The following is a 17,534-nucleotide window of genomic DNA, read 5'->3' as shown; positions in this document are numbered from 1 at the left end:
GCAAGTTGAGGAATCCAGATTGACTACCTTCTGCCAGTAACCCCTTTATCAAATAATCCGTCCGGCTGCATCAGCTCTTGTCAGGAACATTAATGATGAGTCAGCTTGGTGTTGGCATATTTGCTTGACCGCAAATCAAAACTGAAAGCTTTGTCTGCTTAGTTCAACAATCTAGAAAAAAAAACACATTCTAGGATTCACATATCTTCAAGGGTTGATTCAATGCTTTCATCAAGAGATCGCTCATTAACTCGTCTCCCCAAACAAGCTGCACATCCTATTCAGGAATTGTTTGTCTGGGGTCAGAGGGAACAACATGTTGGTCATTTTCTGACTGGTCATGTTGATCCAAGCAAGCCCACCGGTCAGTTAAGGGTGGGTTGGAACAGATCCGACTTCAGGAGCATTGGTCTCCAGTCTAAGGGCCTGCTGTGTTAGGACCGATTCCATTCACTGATGCTGATAAGAAAACCACGGCTTCATTCTGAGGTGATTATTTTGGGATGGTCCATTATCTATGATCATGACCTTCCTTCGAGGATGTGCTAGACTAACATTTAGTCCAGAAATAAAGTTATCTTATTCTAGAATATATATCTACAACAAAAAAAGTAAAATCAAAATGGATCCTAGAAATAATGCTTGATTTCTGGAACATTGGCAATCTAGACATGCCAAATCATTCTTAACTTGAGTTGGATTCAATAACCGTATTTGATGTAATAAGCGCCCCGCTCTATTAAGCGCCCACCGCAAGATTTGCTTATATATTGGCTAGTGAAAAATCCCAATTAGCACCCTTTCCGAACCCTATTGGCATATAATATGCACTCATGTGATATGTGCACCCTTTATTATTGGCAATTAAATTCTGGAAAAATATATCTGTCGTACATAAACATTTCAGGCTGTCAGCATAAACCACAAAATTTATCTTTCAACTCTTTTTCACCAAAATAATATTCTAATAAGAGCCCCCTATTTCTAGTTTTGAGAGCTCCCTGGGCGCTTATTACGTCGAATACTGTATACTTTATTCTCAAGGATCTGGGAGACAGACTAGGGGTTACCAACTGATATGCATCAAACTGTTGACACTCAACAAACAATGTTTATACATGACAAAGGAAAATATAGAAAGGACAATTATGCTATTTAATTATGAAAGCATTTTCATTGCTTCTGTCATCTCTTTCCTCATCATCCATCAATTGGTACATTCACTGAAAGTTCCATTATCACAGGCTTTTGAAGTAAACCTAGAAAGGTCCTGTTACATATGAGAGTAGACTTATGTTGTGACAACAACAACTGTATCCATGGCATCCTCCGGCCTTACACTAAGTCACGCAACAACAGCAGTGGCATTACAGGCATTAACGAAGTAAAGCCGGCGCTGGTCCCAGGGAGGCCACTGTAGCTGGCCACAAGCTTCACTTCTAGGGGCATGGACATGAGGGGCAAGCTTTTCTTCAGAGAAACGAGCACAAATGTTTCAATGTATAATGGAATCGTTCAGTGGTCCTACACACTATATCAGAATGGAGAATGCTTTGAATACATAATGTCATTGAGAAGGTGGTCAAATGTAACAAATGTTATATTTGGGATAACACTTTCTTAGTAAAAAAAGGGGCGGTCGGGTAGCCTAGTGGTTAAAGCGTTCGCTCATCACGCTGAAGACCCGGGTTCGATTCCTGACATGGGTACAATGTGCGAAGCCCATTTCTGGTGTTCCCCGCCGAAATATTGCTGGAATATTGCTAAAAGCGGTGTAAAACCATACTCACTCACTCACTCACTCACTTAGTAAAGTACAGATTCTCATACTTTTTAGGGGTTGAGTCCCGTCCTGAGAATGCTTGCTTGTTTTGTATATCTTGCTGTTTCACAAGGAACAATTGTGCAAAATCTCAGTCAGTCATTAATTATGTATATATATATTTATACATACATTTACATATACACAAGAAAATATCAGCAGGCACTTATCCAAATCTTCAAAACAATATTTCTGGACTGGACAGAAAAGGAACATGTTATAGAAAAAGTTCAATATCTTTTTTAAACAGATGTACCACTTTCATAAATAACAAGGACGAGTGATTGTAAGTAATTATACAGAAATCAAACTTCATCATAAATAGCAAATACACCGATTTTGTGTTACTTTTAGAACAGTGTACCATTATGTTGGTGTAAATTCACACAGCAGAATATCTCTACACTGGCCGTGATCACAGAATGGCTGCTTGACCTCTAGACAAGCCAGAAGGAAAAACTTGTCAATATCTGTCATCGGATAGGTCTTATTTCCACCGTCCCCTAACCAAACAGCCACACCCAGTGGGCTAATGATTTCTGGTGGGCAAGCTATCCCTCTTGTCGTTATCTGATCAGGGAGATGTCTCAAGTCGGTAGCTTCAGTCGCATCTAAAAATCAATGTCTTTCAAGGGCATCTCCATAACAGTAAATATGAATCTTACCGGTATTAGTGCTGACAATGTTTCTTAAATGTTAATCAAAGCTGGTTAATATTCTGGAGTACAGGGAGGGGAAGGGCGGATACCATGCTAGAAAAATACATTTCGTACTTCACGTTGGGTGAAAGGTTCAATATGTTCACCACAATGTGAGTGAGTGAGTTGGGTTTAACACAACTTTGAACAGTAATCCAGTTATATCATGGCATGTCAGTGGGAGGAATTCCAAAGTGTTGACAATAAGTGGAATCATTTTTCGTTTTAATTTAAGCTGCTACTGAATAGCAATTTATGTTTTTCCGTAACTTTCGAGAATTACTTCCCCTTAGTTTCACCTGCGGTCCAACACAGTTGGAAACATGAAGAAACTCTGTAGAAGGTAAAACACATGTATGACGTGCTATGAGACGCATGAAGCAAACACAAACACAATTTCATGTATCCAAGTGATGGTGTAGCAGGAATAAACGTTTGAAACGAATGACTTTAATTCTTTATGTTCTCTCACGAACACGAAGTGATTCAGGTCAAAGATGTTACCACTTTGGTGAAACCCTCAAACATGGGCATGGTGCTGAGAAACCTCGAAACATAATTCGAACCCATGATCAAATGTTTCTCGCATGCCCAGGGAAGCAACTCTGCACAGCAAATAGCAGCACCTGAAGCAGCTGGGCCTCTCTTACCACGATATGAAGACATGTAATATGATCAGCCAGTACTGAATCATGTTATGGAGAAAAAGGTTTCATACATGTTATACAAAATTCTTACATACCAGTTTCATTTCCTATATATTCCTCAAAAGAAGATTTGGAACACCTGATTATTTCATATTGTTTTGACATGACACATTGACTATAGTGATATGAAAGAATCAGGAGATCTTCAACTTCTTTTGAGTAGTATATTAATGATGTCGACATCAACTCGTGCAGCGTTACAGCAAAATAAACCCTATACCGTAGTCCCATACTATGTATTTCTTTTGGGTTTTTTTTCTTTTGTTTTTGTTATTACAGAAAATAGCCACGCTTTACATATAGCTCTCATACCATGTAGGTTGCTTAATGTCTGTCTAATCTTAAACATGTCAAGATTCTGTCAAAAAAGTAGGTCCAACAAGTGACATTTTTTAAAGCTTTAGAAAGTATCTGTCTTGTAAATGTCTTTTGTGCAGAATGAATCATGACAGCCATTCGTACATGACCCAACTCACATTTCCCATACCCTTGTGAACATGATGAAAAGATTTCAGAATAAACACACGCTGCAGAATGAATGTGAGAACGAATACCCCCGACACTCTTTGTGCACCCCCTCCAAACAACAATAGTTGGGTGAAGGTAGTCGTTATAGATTGTCAATAGAGGACGCGTCCACACATTCCTCCACATGAAATCTTGTATAATAGCGCAGCAATAGATAGGTAAAGATCACATGTCCCTGTGGTGTGATATGGGTACCTACGTCATCACCGACTAATATTCCAACAGGTCCCATTGATAAAGTCATCCAGTGAAATTCTTTGCATAACGCTATTATAGAATTTATTTGGGTTTAAACTTTCCTTTGATGGTTCATTCCCATGTGGTCGACTCAACTTCTTGCCATATATGGTAAACATTGCATGCATAAGTGCATTCTTAGTTAGCCATGAATACTGTTCAGACAAAGTGAAATATGTATGCATAATGCTATTTCATTTAGAAAAATGACATGTATGTGTAGCATAGGCTGTTCAGTCAGCATTCCAATACATTTGGACAGGCTGTTTGTATGCATTCTTATCATGCCTTATTCTCTTCTTATCAAGTGTGAGAAGTCACAACTGCCAAGAATTGAAAACAAAGCCTAACATACACTCATTTTGGGGAGAGCTATACAATCAGGATCCTAGTATAACAATAGCGTATTTAGGGATGATATCAAAGTTGTCTCGCCATTGGTGGTTTCTACCTCAATGTCAAATTCAATTGACTTACATCTTTGCTGATGAAGGAATTCTATTGTTTTTGTTGACAATGGATGTCTGATAAGCTGTATTTGTTGAGAGGGGTTAGTATACAAGATATTCATTCTCAAGCTTTACCATTTCTTTACATGGCAGTGATATTAAACAAGAAAGATTATATTACTTTGCCAATAATTTGAACAACTGCCGAAATTTGTTGGATTTTGAAAATTTGATTTAAAAATATATGCCTCCATCAAACTGCCCTAGGGACTGTTTTTTCTCAGTAGCAAAACTGCAATCCAAATACAAAAACATCAGTTGAATCTAAAATGTACATAAAAAATGCATTCTTTCTTGACAAGCAAGTGATTGAAGTCATATTGTGTATCTATTCTCCTGGCTAGTGACACAGGAGGGTCAGAGGTGGGTTCCCCCAGATGAGTAAGAGTGCAGGCATCCGTAACCAGGAATGCCGACTGAGGTGGGATGTGGGTGTTCCTGTGTTTGCTTATAGATGGGTTCGTGGTTAACCCATATCCTGCTCAATCCATCATTTACCTACTGTGGAAGATGTACTCTAACCAAACTTGTCTATTGACAGCCTGAATGATCCTAATTACTTGAACAAAAAAAGTTAGGAATGATGAATATTTTGGGGAATATTTTTATGAATTTGTGTGCCCAGTCTTCACTACAAAAAATATCGTCAAAAATATTCATGATCCCTAACTATTTTTGATCAGTTTAGATAGGGCAGCTTGAATGACCCTAATGTAGGAGCACATTGACAACCCATCGCTGTCGTAAGGTCTCGTTATAGCTTCACCTGCAGGTATATCTAACAAGGGTTAATTTACATCAGAGAATGAGCCACTGTCAAAGCCAGAGCACTATGATGAGAATGAATAGAATATGAAATTGCTGTGTCCCTCTCCCCAAAACGAGGTGGTGTGACAAGTTTGGATGAGTACTTGATATTTGCTCTTCAGATTGTGTATGTCCGCATTATGATGGATCTATGTAGGCCAACCAGTTACTCCTTGACCAGGTGCACAAGTAGTTTTCTGAATTACTCTCTCGAGATTGTTTGTTCATCATATGTAGCATCTGTATGTGTGTCATAGTAATGCTAGGGATTAGTTAGGGGCAGTAGCAAAAGAATGGATAGTATCCTCTGATAGATACAATCCTCTGCAAGGCCCATTAGAGGCAAAATAGTGGGAATTTTGGAACAATTGAAACTAATTATCTGACTTTTGTGTCGTGGTAAGAACACTCAATGTTCAGGCAGTCTATATCAGATTTTATTTGAAATAAAATTTATATATAGTATAGAAGATCTGACAATTACTAAGTTTCTATTCCAACTTTCTATAATGAGGATAAGGCTTCACACTTATTTCCTGTTCTGTATATTTGGATGACAACAATACCAAATCTATGGAATGATCATGAAAATAATTAATTGATATGATATTTTGTCACATTTATATTATTTGTAATGGCTTCCGTGATGGAACTAAGCATTATCATTCTTCATTTGAGAAAATATAAAATCAATGACTTTTTTGCTCAACATTTTCTTGTTTTTCTTTTCAGAACTGCCTGGAAATGGAACGCTACCTCAAAGATGAACCTAAGCTCACGTCTTTCAAGAAACTCAATTCCGAGGATGCCGCATCAGGAGGGGTATCGATGAAGCGTCGGGCTGAGGCCTGTGAAGCTTCAGAAGCAGAGGGAGAAGCAGATTACCCTGAGTCCGATGATGTAGATAACATTCCTGATGATGAAGATGACGATGATGATGTGTGCGATAGCGGTGATGAAGTTGAAGCCGATGACAAACTGAATGAATTTGCACAGCTCAATTTGAATGATCGGGCATCGGATACCCTCAGTATAAACAGCTTCAGTTCAGCATCTAGTGGTGTGTCATGGGATAGTAACATAAGTGACCCTCCTTTGTCACCAATACGACCGAAATCTAATGACCCTTTTGCTTTGAAATTAGTTGCACAGAGGCCTGGCAGGACAGAAACAGTTGCACTGCGTCCAATTTCAGCAGAGTTGGTTCATAGACATCAAAAAATTATTGTGGCAGCTGGGTCATCACATAAACGGCCACAAACTGCCCACCATCATAGCCAGTCTCAGCAGTGTGTATCACACCCTCCTTCCGGAACCCGTATAGAAGTTAGTCTCGACACCAGGAAAAGGGTTCACCACTGTCCATACTCGGGATGTAAAAAGGTCTACACCAAAAGTTCACACCTTAAGGCTCATCTACGAACGCATACAGGTAAGACAGTTATTATAGTGTGTGTGTGTGTGTGTGTGTGTTTGTTTGTTCTTTAATGCCACACTCAGTAGTATTCCAGCTATATGATGGTGGTCTGTAAATAATCGAGTCTGGACTAGACAATCCAGTGATTGACATCATGAGCATCGATCCACGCAATTGGGATATGATGACATGCACCAACCAAGTCACCTAGTCTGACCACCCGATCCCGTTGGTCGCCTCATACAAGCTTAGTCGCATGGGTTGCTGAAGACCTATTCTGACCCGAATCTTCACGGGTAGTTATTATTGTAGAGTTGTCTCCCTCTTCGTTAAGCACTATATTGTTTAGTGGTGAATATGTATAATGCTTGTCATTTCAAACTGGGGCACGGGCCAACCAACACATGGGATGTTCTAGTGCTCTAATACGAGCCTAATTACCATTATGTTTCATGAGTTTATTGACACGTTTATGTAGACCCATTCTAAATGCTGTGTTTTTCTTCTTCAGGTGAGAAACCCTACAAATGTACATGGGAAGGTTGTGAATGGCGATTTGCCCGAAGTGATGAACTTACACGCCACTACCGAAAACATACCGGGGCAAAACCCTTCCAATGCAGGTATTGTGAGAGATGTTTCTCCCGATCGGACCATCTGGCACTACACATGAAACGTCATGCAACCATGGATCTTTGACACCGTTCAAGTCCTCACCCATTTACCATCGCCATTTGACCATGACCTACAACTCTGTGATAAGAACAAACAAGCACACGTGATACGAAACATTGAATCTAAAATCATAGTGTTATGTCATTTGAAAGGGGAGAATTTCCTCATTTGAATGAATGGTCACATGACAGAATAATGTTTGAACAAAAGTGCATGACTAGTGGTCATCTGAGCCATTTTGAAAGCACATTGAAATTACACCATGACTGGCCAGTGATGGGACTCGCAGTTGTGCCAAGAAGACTTCACATTCATGTTAGTGCACTAATCAGAAAAGACAATGAGTGGCTCTCAGGAATTGTTACTCCAGAGGAGAATTTGTAAGAAACACTGGACATGTTGAACGTCATCGTGCATTTCCATATACCAGTACTCTGAAGACATGGACAAAAGATCTGGAACATTGTTAAGGAAGTGTGAGAGAAAGGAATGTTTGAATTGGCTGTGGATTCAGCCATTGGTGACCTCTGAAGGTCATGACATTGAACTTATGATATTAACTTCGTACTACTTCACTGTGATATCATTACATATCTTGCCTAGTGCTTGAATAGAACGTAGCTACGTGGAAATCTCATCAACATGATAAGGTTAAGGAAAGATTGCAGTCCAACATGTTTATGTCCTTCTTGTTTTCGAATCGTTTCAAGAAAAGAAGGATGTAGTGTGTTTTTGATATCAGTTTACACTTTCTTCATTACTGTATTTCCTCGATTAAACACCCCGCCATATATTTCATTCAGACCCCCTGTGTTTAATTACAAAGATCGTAATTGGGAGAATTATGTTCATAAAATCTCCCACGCTTTAATTGAGGAAATACGGTATCTCTGTCACACATACAGAGGTTTGAGGAAAGAGGGTTAGGAATGTATCTAAATGACCAGTATGCAAAAATAATTTCTTCTGCGATTTTATTTTCAGACTAGACATAACTTAGCCACGTATCTCAATATTGGTTTTTTGTCAGTTAATTATTTGCTTACAAACTCGATCAATTCCAATCTGCTGGTATTTGTTTGATTTTGACGACAGGGCGTTTCTGTTGTACCGATATTGTTTAATTGGCGTTTCCTGTTGTTGGGTTTTACATTTGTTCTTGAAGATCTGTTACCTTTGTTCTTCTGTTACTTATATCTCAATTTTTATTGTCGTCATCTCTCTTATATTCCAACGCCCAGGTTCCATGAAAAGTCACATTCTGATTTTGTTTTGCTTGAAAGCGGACATCTTGGTTCCTCTTTTTCACTGCTCAATCTGTTATCATTCTTTTATGGGTATTTTTTTCCATTTCCTTTTAGCATGTTTATCTCAAGTTTACACTGCAATATGCAAACAAATTTTAACTAACAAATGTCCAGATGAACAAACCAATTTCACCCAAAGTGCTATTAATTTTACAGTATATTTAATTGTTTTGAATCAGACATTGAAACATTGGCCTCAGTGGATATATGCAAACATCCTTTATTGTTTATGCCATTTGCACAGGAAATTGGGACAGCTGTGATCTCAACAACACAAGTGGCAGCAGCTATTTATGCATCCTGCAGTTGGACCAATCAGATTCCCCGTCTCAGATCTGCCTTCTCCCAATGTAATGTGTCTGAGTGGCTGTGATTAGTTTGTTTTGTACATGAATAACAATGAGATTTTAGTATTGCTCATATTTATATATGTCATCTTATTCATGTGTGTAGTAACTATGTGATAAGTGCTAATACCATAACACTCACTGAAGAAGAAATGGTTGGGAAAATATCTAGAATCAGTGACTTCTCCCTTGATAATTCAGTGCAAAAAATGTTTTTAGTACATATATATATATGAAACCCACATGACAATTTTTTGACTCTTGGGATTGTGCAATTTTGTAAGTTTAGGAAGTGGTTTTAAATATTTTTATAGCTAATTTATTTGGCAGAATATTTTCTTAACAAATGCCACACAAAGCTGTTGCCCTTTGATACTCAATAGGCATAACAGTCCTGTACAAGTATTTTCTACTTGACAGAAATATTGCATGTTTGGAAACTGGTGATATTCTGTCAAGGCCATTAAGAATTAAATTGCTTGTTTAATACAAGATATTTGATATCCTTGTTGAGACCTCCATTTTTCCAATTCTCCACTTTTACTCAACTAGTGTACATGTATTTGGAAAAACTGAACCAAAATACATTTGAGTTTCCATTTTCAGCATTCATGACTTCCAGTAACATTAGAAATGCATCAATTCCCAGGAAAACAATAGTAAGGACATGTTAATTGTTAATGATTGTTAATTGTTCGCTTGTTTTTTTATACTTTGATGTATATTTTGGTAACATGTAACTCAGTGAAGGATCATGGGAGAAAGCAGTGATGTCATGTGACATTTGCATTCTGTTGCTAGGTTTGCAAGTTCTCTCATGTGAACTTGGTGTATATAATCAAAGAATAAATATATGTATGTAATAAAAAGCTTCCCGTTTTGTTTCATTAGTCAGAAAATATTTCAGCCAAAATATTGCAAAATGCTAACACCCTTTGAGCTTTCTGCCTGTGACTTGTGAAAGGGGTTTAGCTGCAAGGGACAGAATCTGATTCAGTCCACAAACAGCCATGTTCCCGAGGCAAGGGAGTTAGCTAACTAAAAATGTCCAGTTTACACCCTTGGCGAGCTAGGCAGGAATTCGCGAGTTACATTTTGGCTGGATTAACGAGTCTATACATAGTCAATTCAAAATCGCAGAAGGAACTAGATATTTGGTTTGTATATCACAACATAGATTTCAACATACATATTTCAGTCAATTGCAGTATTTGCAAAGTATGTGTACTGCCAACTGGGTGTTAAATCAAGATGCTCAAGTGATTTCATGTACTTTGCAGAGTAAGACCCTATACAGCTCTTAATTATCAATCAGATCTTCTTGACTGGGCGCCGCCATGTTGTTTGAAGCAAATGCAAGTTACATGAGAGGTCAATAGGAGGGACATAATTCGCAATGGCCGCTGGTGGTGCCTAGATATTCTAGCTTAGTTCGGAATGGGTGGAAACTGACCTTTTATAGTCAGTTATATATCTTCCTCGTGAAGATGACAAACAGCAGATATTGGCCCCCCTTAAGTCTGTCTCACAGACCCTACAGAATAAAATATGCATTGTTTGGGGCTCCATTTGGTTTTTATTTTTTAGAGATTTAAAAATCTCTTGGCCACTATAGCACTAGAAGAAAACATCAATGGTGTGACATGTTCAACACTTGTAAAAAATATTAGTTTGAATCACATCAAGTCAAATGACTGATTAGATGAACAATGTCTTATCTCCAGAAACATACTAATAGTATTTAAAATTAATTTGTGGTAAATGATACATATACACATTAATTATCAAGTTCTTTTTTTGTAATGAAGAGAGGACATGATTTGATTTCAGTCCTTCAAACTGGTGAAATATGTCAATATATAGTACATCTACATCATGCCAACAATTCTTCTCCATCCTTCATAACACTCAACCGCTATAGTGAGGAAGTTGGGTTTAACACCGCTTTTCACAGTATTCCAATTATATGATGGCGTGTCAGCTTAATGTGGGAGGAAAGCTCAAAGTGAAGCACGTCTGACGTTTACCACTTTGATGAAACCCATGAGCACAGGAATGGTGCTGACAAACCTAGAAACATAATCAGGGCGAACCGGGATTCGAACCCACAATCATAGGTTTCTGGCGTGCCCAAGGGACACAAATCTGCACAGCAAATCGCGGTGCCTTAGACGACTGGGTAACCCATGTCCCCTGTACTTAAAGAACATAAACAGGATATACACCTTAAATCTTGTCAGTCATGGTGATACTCCATTGTGCATGTTGCTGAATGAGTTTCAGGTTTGAAATACTATGACAGGGATTCAAAGTCATGATCCCAGGTTTCTGGCATACGTGCTCAAGGGCCTAGACAACTGGTGTCCCTCTCCTGAACAGGCTGCCATTACTCTGCTTGTTTCATTCAGTGCAAGTTTTAACCCGATCTCGTGTGAATACAAAAAGCTGCATATTCTGATAAAGGGCCAAAAATATCAATGCACAGTAAGTACAAGTACACTTTTCTTTTTCACCAAGAGGCCTGTGTCAAGGGTTGTGTACCATCCATGCACACCCGCAGATACAACGCTCACATTACCTCACTGAGAACTTGCTGAAAGCAACAGGCGGAAATATGTCAAGTCATCTCCGCTGAAACCCTGATCGGTATCAATAGCCGCCATTAAAAAATCTGTCAGGAAAAGAATTAGCTGTTATGTTATATGTGCACAGGCTCAACATATTTTCTGTGGCACGTAAACAAGTATTTGTTATGGCAACGCAGAGGGAGGGAAGATAAAACCAGGCAATGGATAAATCAGTCAGTCAGTAACAAACCATGATCATAAACAAATTATCATTTGAATGACTACTTGATCAATTATTCCAAATATATTACAAATCTATTTAAATGTTGGACTTTCTAAAGAAAACAACTATTATGCAAGTATAAATTACAGGTATTGAATATTTACTCAATTTTGAGCGACAACAGAAAACACGGTTGGGATTTTCCCATAAGCCTGTACAATTTATGGAGGCCGTAGGTCATGGGTTTGGGGTATCAAAGCTTGAGGTGTGGGATGGGAAAGTTCATTGTTGAAGCGTGGGACAGAAAGACAGAGGGTTATTGCTGGGTGTGGGATGGGTGTGTTTGGGAAGGGGGTTTGTGGCTGAGGTGTGGGATGGGTTGATTGTTGGCTCAGTGGGAGTGGGGTACCATGGGATGAGAGTTGATTGTTGGGGTTTGGGATGGGAGATGGTTGTGGTGCTGTATGGAGGAAGGCTGGTTTGGGTGTTGGATGGGTGAGTGGAATAATGAGGGCTAGTTGACTGGGGGGTAGGAAATAGTTGGTTGACTAGGGGGTGGGAAGGGGGATAGTTGACTTGGATGGGGGAAGGGGGATAGTTGGCTGGGGTGAGGTAAGGGGGTAGTTGAGATGGGGTGAGGGAAGGGGGGTAATTGAGTTGGGGTGAGGGAAGGGGGGTAATTGAGTTGGGGTGAGGGAAGGGGGTAGATGACTGGGGTGGGAAGGGGGTAGATGACTGGGATGAGGGAAGGGGGTAGTTGAGTTGGGTTGAGGGAAAGGGGTAGTTGAGTTGGGGTGAGGGAAGGGGGTAGTTGACTGGGGTGAGGGAAGGGGGTAGTTGACTGGGGTGAGGGAAGGGGGTAGTTGACTGGGGTAAGGGAAGGGGGTAGTTGAGTTGGGGTGAGGGAAGGGGGTAGTTGAGTTGGGGTGAGGGAAGGGGGTAATTGAGTTGGGGTGAGGGAAGGGGGTAATTGAGTTGGGGTGTGGGAAGGGGGTAGTTGACTGGGGTGAGGGAAGGGGGTAGTTGACTGGGGTGAGGGAAGGGGGTAGATGACTGGGGTGAGGAAAAGGGGTAGTTGACTGGAGTGAGGGAAGGGGGTAGTTGAGTTGGGGAGAGGAAAGGGGGTAGTTGAGTTGGGGTGAGGGAAGGGGGTAGATGACTGGGGTGAGGGAAGGGGGTAGTTGACTGGGGTGAGGGAAGGGGGTAGTTGACTGGGGCGAGGGAAGGGGGTAGATGAGTTGGGGTGAGGGAAGGTTGTAGTTGACTGGGGTGAGGGAAGGGGGTAGTTGAGTTGGGGTGAGGGAAGGGGGTAGTTGAGTTGGGATGAGGGAAGGGGGTAGATGAGTTGGGGTGAGGGAAGGTTGTAGTTGACTGGGGCGAGGGAAGGGGGTAGATGAGTTGGGGTGAGGGAAGGGGGTAGTTGAGTTGGGGTGAGGGAAGGTTGTAGTTGACTGGGGCGAGGGAAGGGGGTAGATGAGTTGGGGTGAGGGAAGGGGGTAGATGAGTTGGGGTGAGGGAAGGGGGTAATTGAGTTGGGGTGAGGGAAGGTTGTAGTTGACTGGGGCGAGGGAAGGTTGTAGTTGACTGGGGCGAGGGAAGGGGGTAGATGAGTTGGGGTGAGGGAAGGGGGTAGATGACTGGGATGAGGGAAGGGGGTAGTTGAGTTGGGGTGAGGGAAGGGGGTAGAGTTGGGGTGAGGGAAGGGGGTAGTTGACTGGGGCGAGGGAAGGGGGTAGATGAGTTGGGGTGAGGGAAGGGGGTAGATGAGTTGGGGTGAGGGAAGGGGGTAATTGAGTTTGGGTGAGGGAAGGGGGGTAGATGAGTTGGGATGAGGGAAGGGGGTAGATGAGTTGGGGTGAGGGAAGGGGGTAGATGACTGGGATGAGGGAAGGGGGTAGATGAGTTGGGGTGAGGGAAGGGGGTAGATGACTGGGGCGAGGGAAGGGGGTAGTTGAGTTGGGGTGAGGGAAGGGGGTAGATGAGTTGGGGTGAGGGAAGGAGGTAGTTGACTGGGGCGAGGGAAGGTGGTAGTTGACTGGGGTGAGGGAAGGGGGTAGTTGACTGGGGTGAGGGAAGGGGGTAGTTGAGTTGGGGTGAGGGAAGGGGGTAGTTGAGTTGGGGTGAGGGAAGGGGGTAGTTGAGTTGGGGTGAGGGAAGGGGGTAGATGAGTTGGGGTGAGGGAAGGGGGGTAATTGAGTTGGGGTGAGGGAAGGGGGTAGATGACTCGGGTGAGGGAAGGGGGTAGTTGACTGGGGTGAGGGAAGGGGGTAGTTGACTGGGGTTAGGGAAGGGGGTAGTTGAGTTGGGAGGATAGTTGAGTTGGGGTGAGGGAAGGGGGATTGTTGATGACAGGGGGTTTGATTAAATAGCATTACTAGGGCACAGCACCCAGTGGACCAGTTCTTACCCAGAATCCCGGAATCCCGTAGCAATAAGTGCTCCAGTGGTACAGAAGCCGACCCTAATCTCCTACTTCTCATTCAAGGGACAATGTGCTGACCAGGCCAAATGAAATGAGCCAAATGCACTTTAAATACTCGTCCTTTAGACGAATACCAAATTGGTATATGTACAGTAAGTATACATCATGAAGGTGACAATAATATTTCAGATACATCACAATGATTGGCTGTTGTGAAATAATTACATGAACAAATAAAAAAAAAAGTACAGAATAATTTATTTATTCACAGCAAATGCTACCACTCTGTAAATAAACAACACAAAAACAAATTCATACACAAGACAAATATTGCTTACTTCAAAGAAATACTGGATGAGCAAAATGAATGCACTTTTTAGAACAGTTGGGGCCAATTTATTCAGATAGTTGTTTAAATCATTTTTATGTTTAATAACGTTTAAAACTTTAAATATCTTTAAATGTTTAATAATGTTTAAATGTCTAAAAAATGTTAAAAAAAAGAAAGTGTATATTCATCCACTCTGCATGACAATGATTGTAACAGACATCATAAAGAAGTAAAATGTCTGTTGTACTTCAGTCATTGTATACTGAACAAAATTGTTAGGGATCATGAATATTTTTTCGAACATTTTTTGGTAGTGAAGACTGAATTTTTTTTAAATGTGCATGGTATTTAAAAATATTTCATGATCCCTTATGTTTTTGCTTCAGTATAGAAATCAAATCTGAGGTAAAAATCTTAAACATACTTTACAAATATTCATGTAAACAAACATGATAAAAGCCACAAATATGTAAATAGCATAAACACAAGATACAAAAGTACAATCTAAAAAACAAATATTGCAAGTTACTTATCAATTATTTACAAATAAATTGAAAGTGATTCCATGCCATATGATTGACAAAACAAGCAATTATATTGGGTATATGATTCCATAAACCAAGAACAAAATTGACCACGCCCATTAACGGACTACCGTTTCCTAATCAGCCTGGTTCCCTGGGTATGCTGCACTGTCAGTGTAGTGCCAGCAGTGTAGCGACAGGGAACCAGGCCGTTTCCTAATTGGCTGATTACACAGTGGGTGGGGCTGATTATACAGTGGGTGGGGCTGGTGTTGCATTACTGCACTGCCTGACAGTTTTCTGTGTTAATGATTAAAAAAGCAGTTTGAAGTTATTATTGTTGATGTTACTTTTAAGTGAGTGAGTGAGTGAGTTGGGTTTAATGCAGCTTTTAACAGTATTCCAATTATATCGCAGCGTGTCAGCTTAATGTGGGAGGAAAGCCCCAAGTGATGCAGATCACAGACGTTGCATGGGTATGGTGCTGACAAACCTAGAAACATAATTGGGGCGAATCGGGATTCGAACCCACAATCATAGGTTTCTGACGTGCCCAAGGGGTAACTGGGCCACCCGTGCCCCCTACTTTTAAGAATTGATTTCAATATATTTTGGCATTTATGGAGGTATGACCATAAAATCCAGTGTGCACATCTTGTGTAATTCCGCTATGCATTTCACCTTTCTGAATCAGCCCAGACACATTTGTCTATTCAAGTCAATAGCACTATTATTCTATTTTCTGTCTGAATACTATAATAGAGAAATATCTGCGAAGATGTTTTACACCAAAGAACAATGCTGAACACCAATGCACTTCTTACCAAATACATCTTAGCCATGTGTAACACATTTAATGAAGATATTCATTATCAATTTATCATATAATTCAAGAAATCAATCCAATTCAATCCTAAATTTACATATAACATATCATAAGAATACCAAGTTTTAGTTCCAAACTTATAACTGCATAACTGTATCCATGAATACCTGCAATATTCATCCGAATACACACACTTGGTATGTAAAAATACAAATATTGGAATTTTCCAATTAATTGTATATTTATATACTTAACCATGTCACACTATGCATTTCTTCTTTCTTCTTCAATCCTATGTGGAAACGTGCTTGAACAGTTTCCAGGTTCTAAAAGCATTCACCCAAACAGATCCCAGCATCACCATGGTCTTGAATTCAACAACTGCGTCACACACCCAGGGAGGTGAATGTGGAATAAATGTTCGGGACACCATGTGCAACTATCTCATCTTGGGGTGACTTCAAAGTGGAAGACCAAAGTCGACGAGCGAATCCACCCTCCAATCAGGAACTAGGTCTGGGAATCCTGAACAAATAAAAAAACAATAACACGGGTGTTAAAGGTTTCAAGATTTAATAAGTAATATACATGAATGTATTACGAGAGCAGGAACGGGTACATGCGTCAGTTATCTGCTTTGACGAGCCATTGACAGCTGCTGCACCAGGACTAGGACTGAACCTGTGTAAGTCCTGGATGTCAGTGACATGTCATGGAGATGGTGGGAGGCAAAGACCGTGTCCGTCTTCAATAAGCACCCTTCCATGATGGCGGAAAGGGTGCAACCGCTGTGTAAGGCCATGGTTGAGGTGACAGCCTGATGTTATTCTGGATTGGATGCAACAGGTTGAGGCAACGAAGCACTAGCGCTGACATGGACTTGCAGCAGCTAAGTAAAGACGGAGCAATCTCACCAGACATAAGAAGAGATTTTCTTGGTTGTCCGGGCCAAAGATGGGGATCATAAAAACCTTCCCATTCTCAGACCGTTCAAACTAGACATGGCTGACATTCAGAATGTGGATATTGCTAATATATGCAGCAGTTGCAAGGGCTAGTAAAAACACAGTCTTGAAGTGATCAACTCGATTGCTTTGTCATCAAGCGGTTCGTAATGAGCCGAAATGGCAAAGAATGACGTTAAGATGCAAAACGGGTGGCCGAAACTGGGATGATCGAAGCAGAGAGTTCAGCAATGGTAGAAACCTTCAATCCCATGGTAGTGGCAATGACAGAGTTGATTGAAGCAGGATATGTGACCAGGGGAGTTCCCTTGAGCTTCAGCAAAGATCAGGAGTGATGAAAAAAATTGGTGATCTGTTGTGGCGAGGCAGCAGTGGGTGTGGAATTGTCATGAGCATTACATTAAGCCTCAAAAGCCGTCCAGTTGTGGTCGTAAAGGTGCTTTTAAAAGATCCTGGGCAACCCACCATGAGAGCAAGAGTGAGGATCCCGGCCATTCGAGCCTAAGAGGTGCAAATATCTGAGGACACAAGCATTATTGGTGTAGAAGAAGTCCCAGTCTTAGTAGCAGCATTGTCCGTTAAAAAACTGTCAGAGACTCATCTTCAGCCAGAGAGAGCACAG

The 17,534-nt window shown here is 40.8% G+C and overlaps 2 protein-coding genes across 3 annotated transcripts in view; one reads left to right on the top strand and one right to left on the bottom strand.

Moving 5' to 3' along the window:
• The window catches only part of LOC124140509 (Krueppel-like factor 6), a 39,538-nt gene extending 29,615 nt beyond the window's left edge, over positions 1–9,923 (top strand). The window contains exons 1-3 of one of the 2 annotated variants that reach the window (XM_046508116.2): positions 5,335–5,489; positions 6,041–6,740; positions 7,237–9,923. In XM_046508116.2, the coding sequence (XP_046364072.1) occupies positions 6,053–6,740; positions 7,237–7,424 (876 nt within the window). In that variant the 5' untranslated portion in view covers positions 5,335–5,489; positions 6,041–6,052 and the 3' untranslated portion in view covers positions 7,425–9,923. Of the gene's footprint in view, positions 1–5,334; positions 5,490–6,040; positions 6,741–7,236 lie in introns of those variants that run through there. The other variant, XM_046508115.2, reaches the window with a different exon arrangement.
• Positions 9,924–12,392: 2,469 nt separating this feature from the next.
• On the bottom strand, positions 12,393–14,216 carry LOC125372456 (extensin-like). The gene has a single exon (XM_048382524.1). The coding sequence runs from the start codon at positions 14,214–14,216 to the stop codon at positions 12,393–12,395; it is 1,824 nt and encodes a 607-aa protein (XP_048238481.1).
• Between the last annotated feature and the right edge of the window lie 3,318 nt (positions 14,217–17,534).

This window comes from Haliotis rufescens, unplaced genomic scaffold (assembly GCF_023055435.1).
Source record: "Haliotis rufescens isolate VD_foot unplaced genomic scaffold, xgHalRufe1.0.p SCAF_4, whole genome shotgun sequence".
In the NCBI taxonomy this organism is placed as follows: domain Eukaryota; kingdom Metazoa; phylum Mollusca; class Gastropoda; order Lepetellida; family Haliotidae; genus Haliotis; species Haliotis rufescens.
Note: the sequence above shows the minus strand (reverse complement) of the source record. Positions and strands in the feature narration are given on the sequence as shown.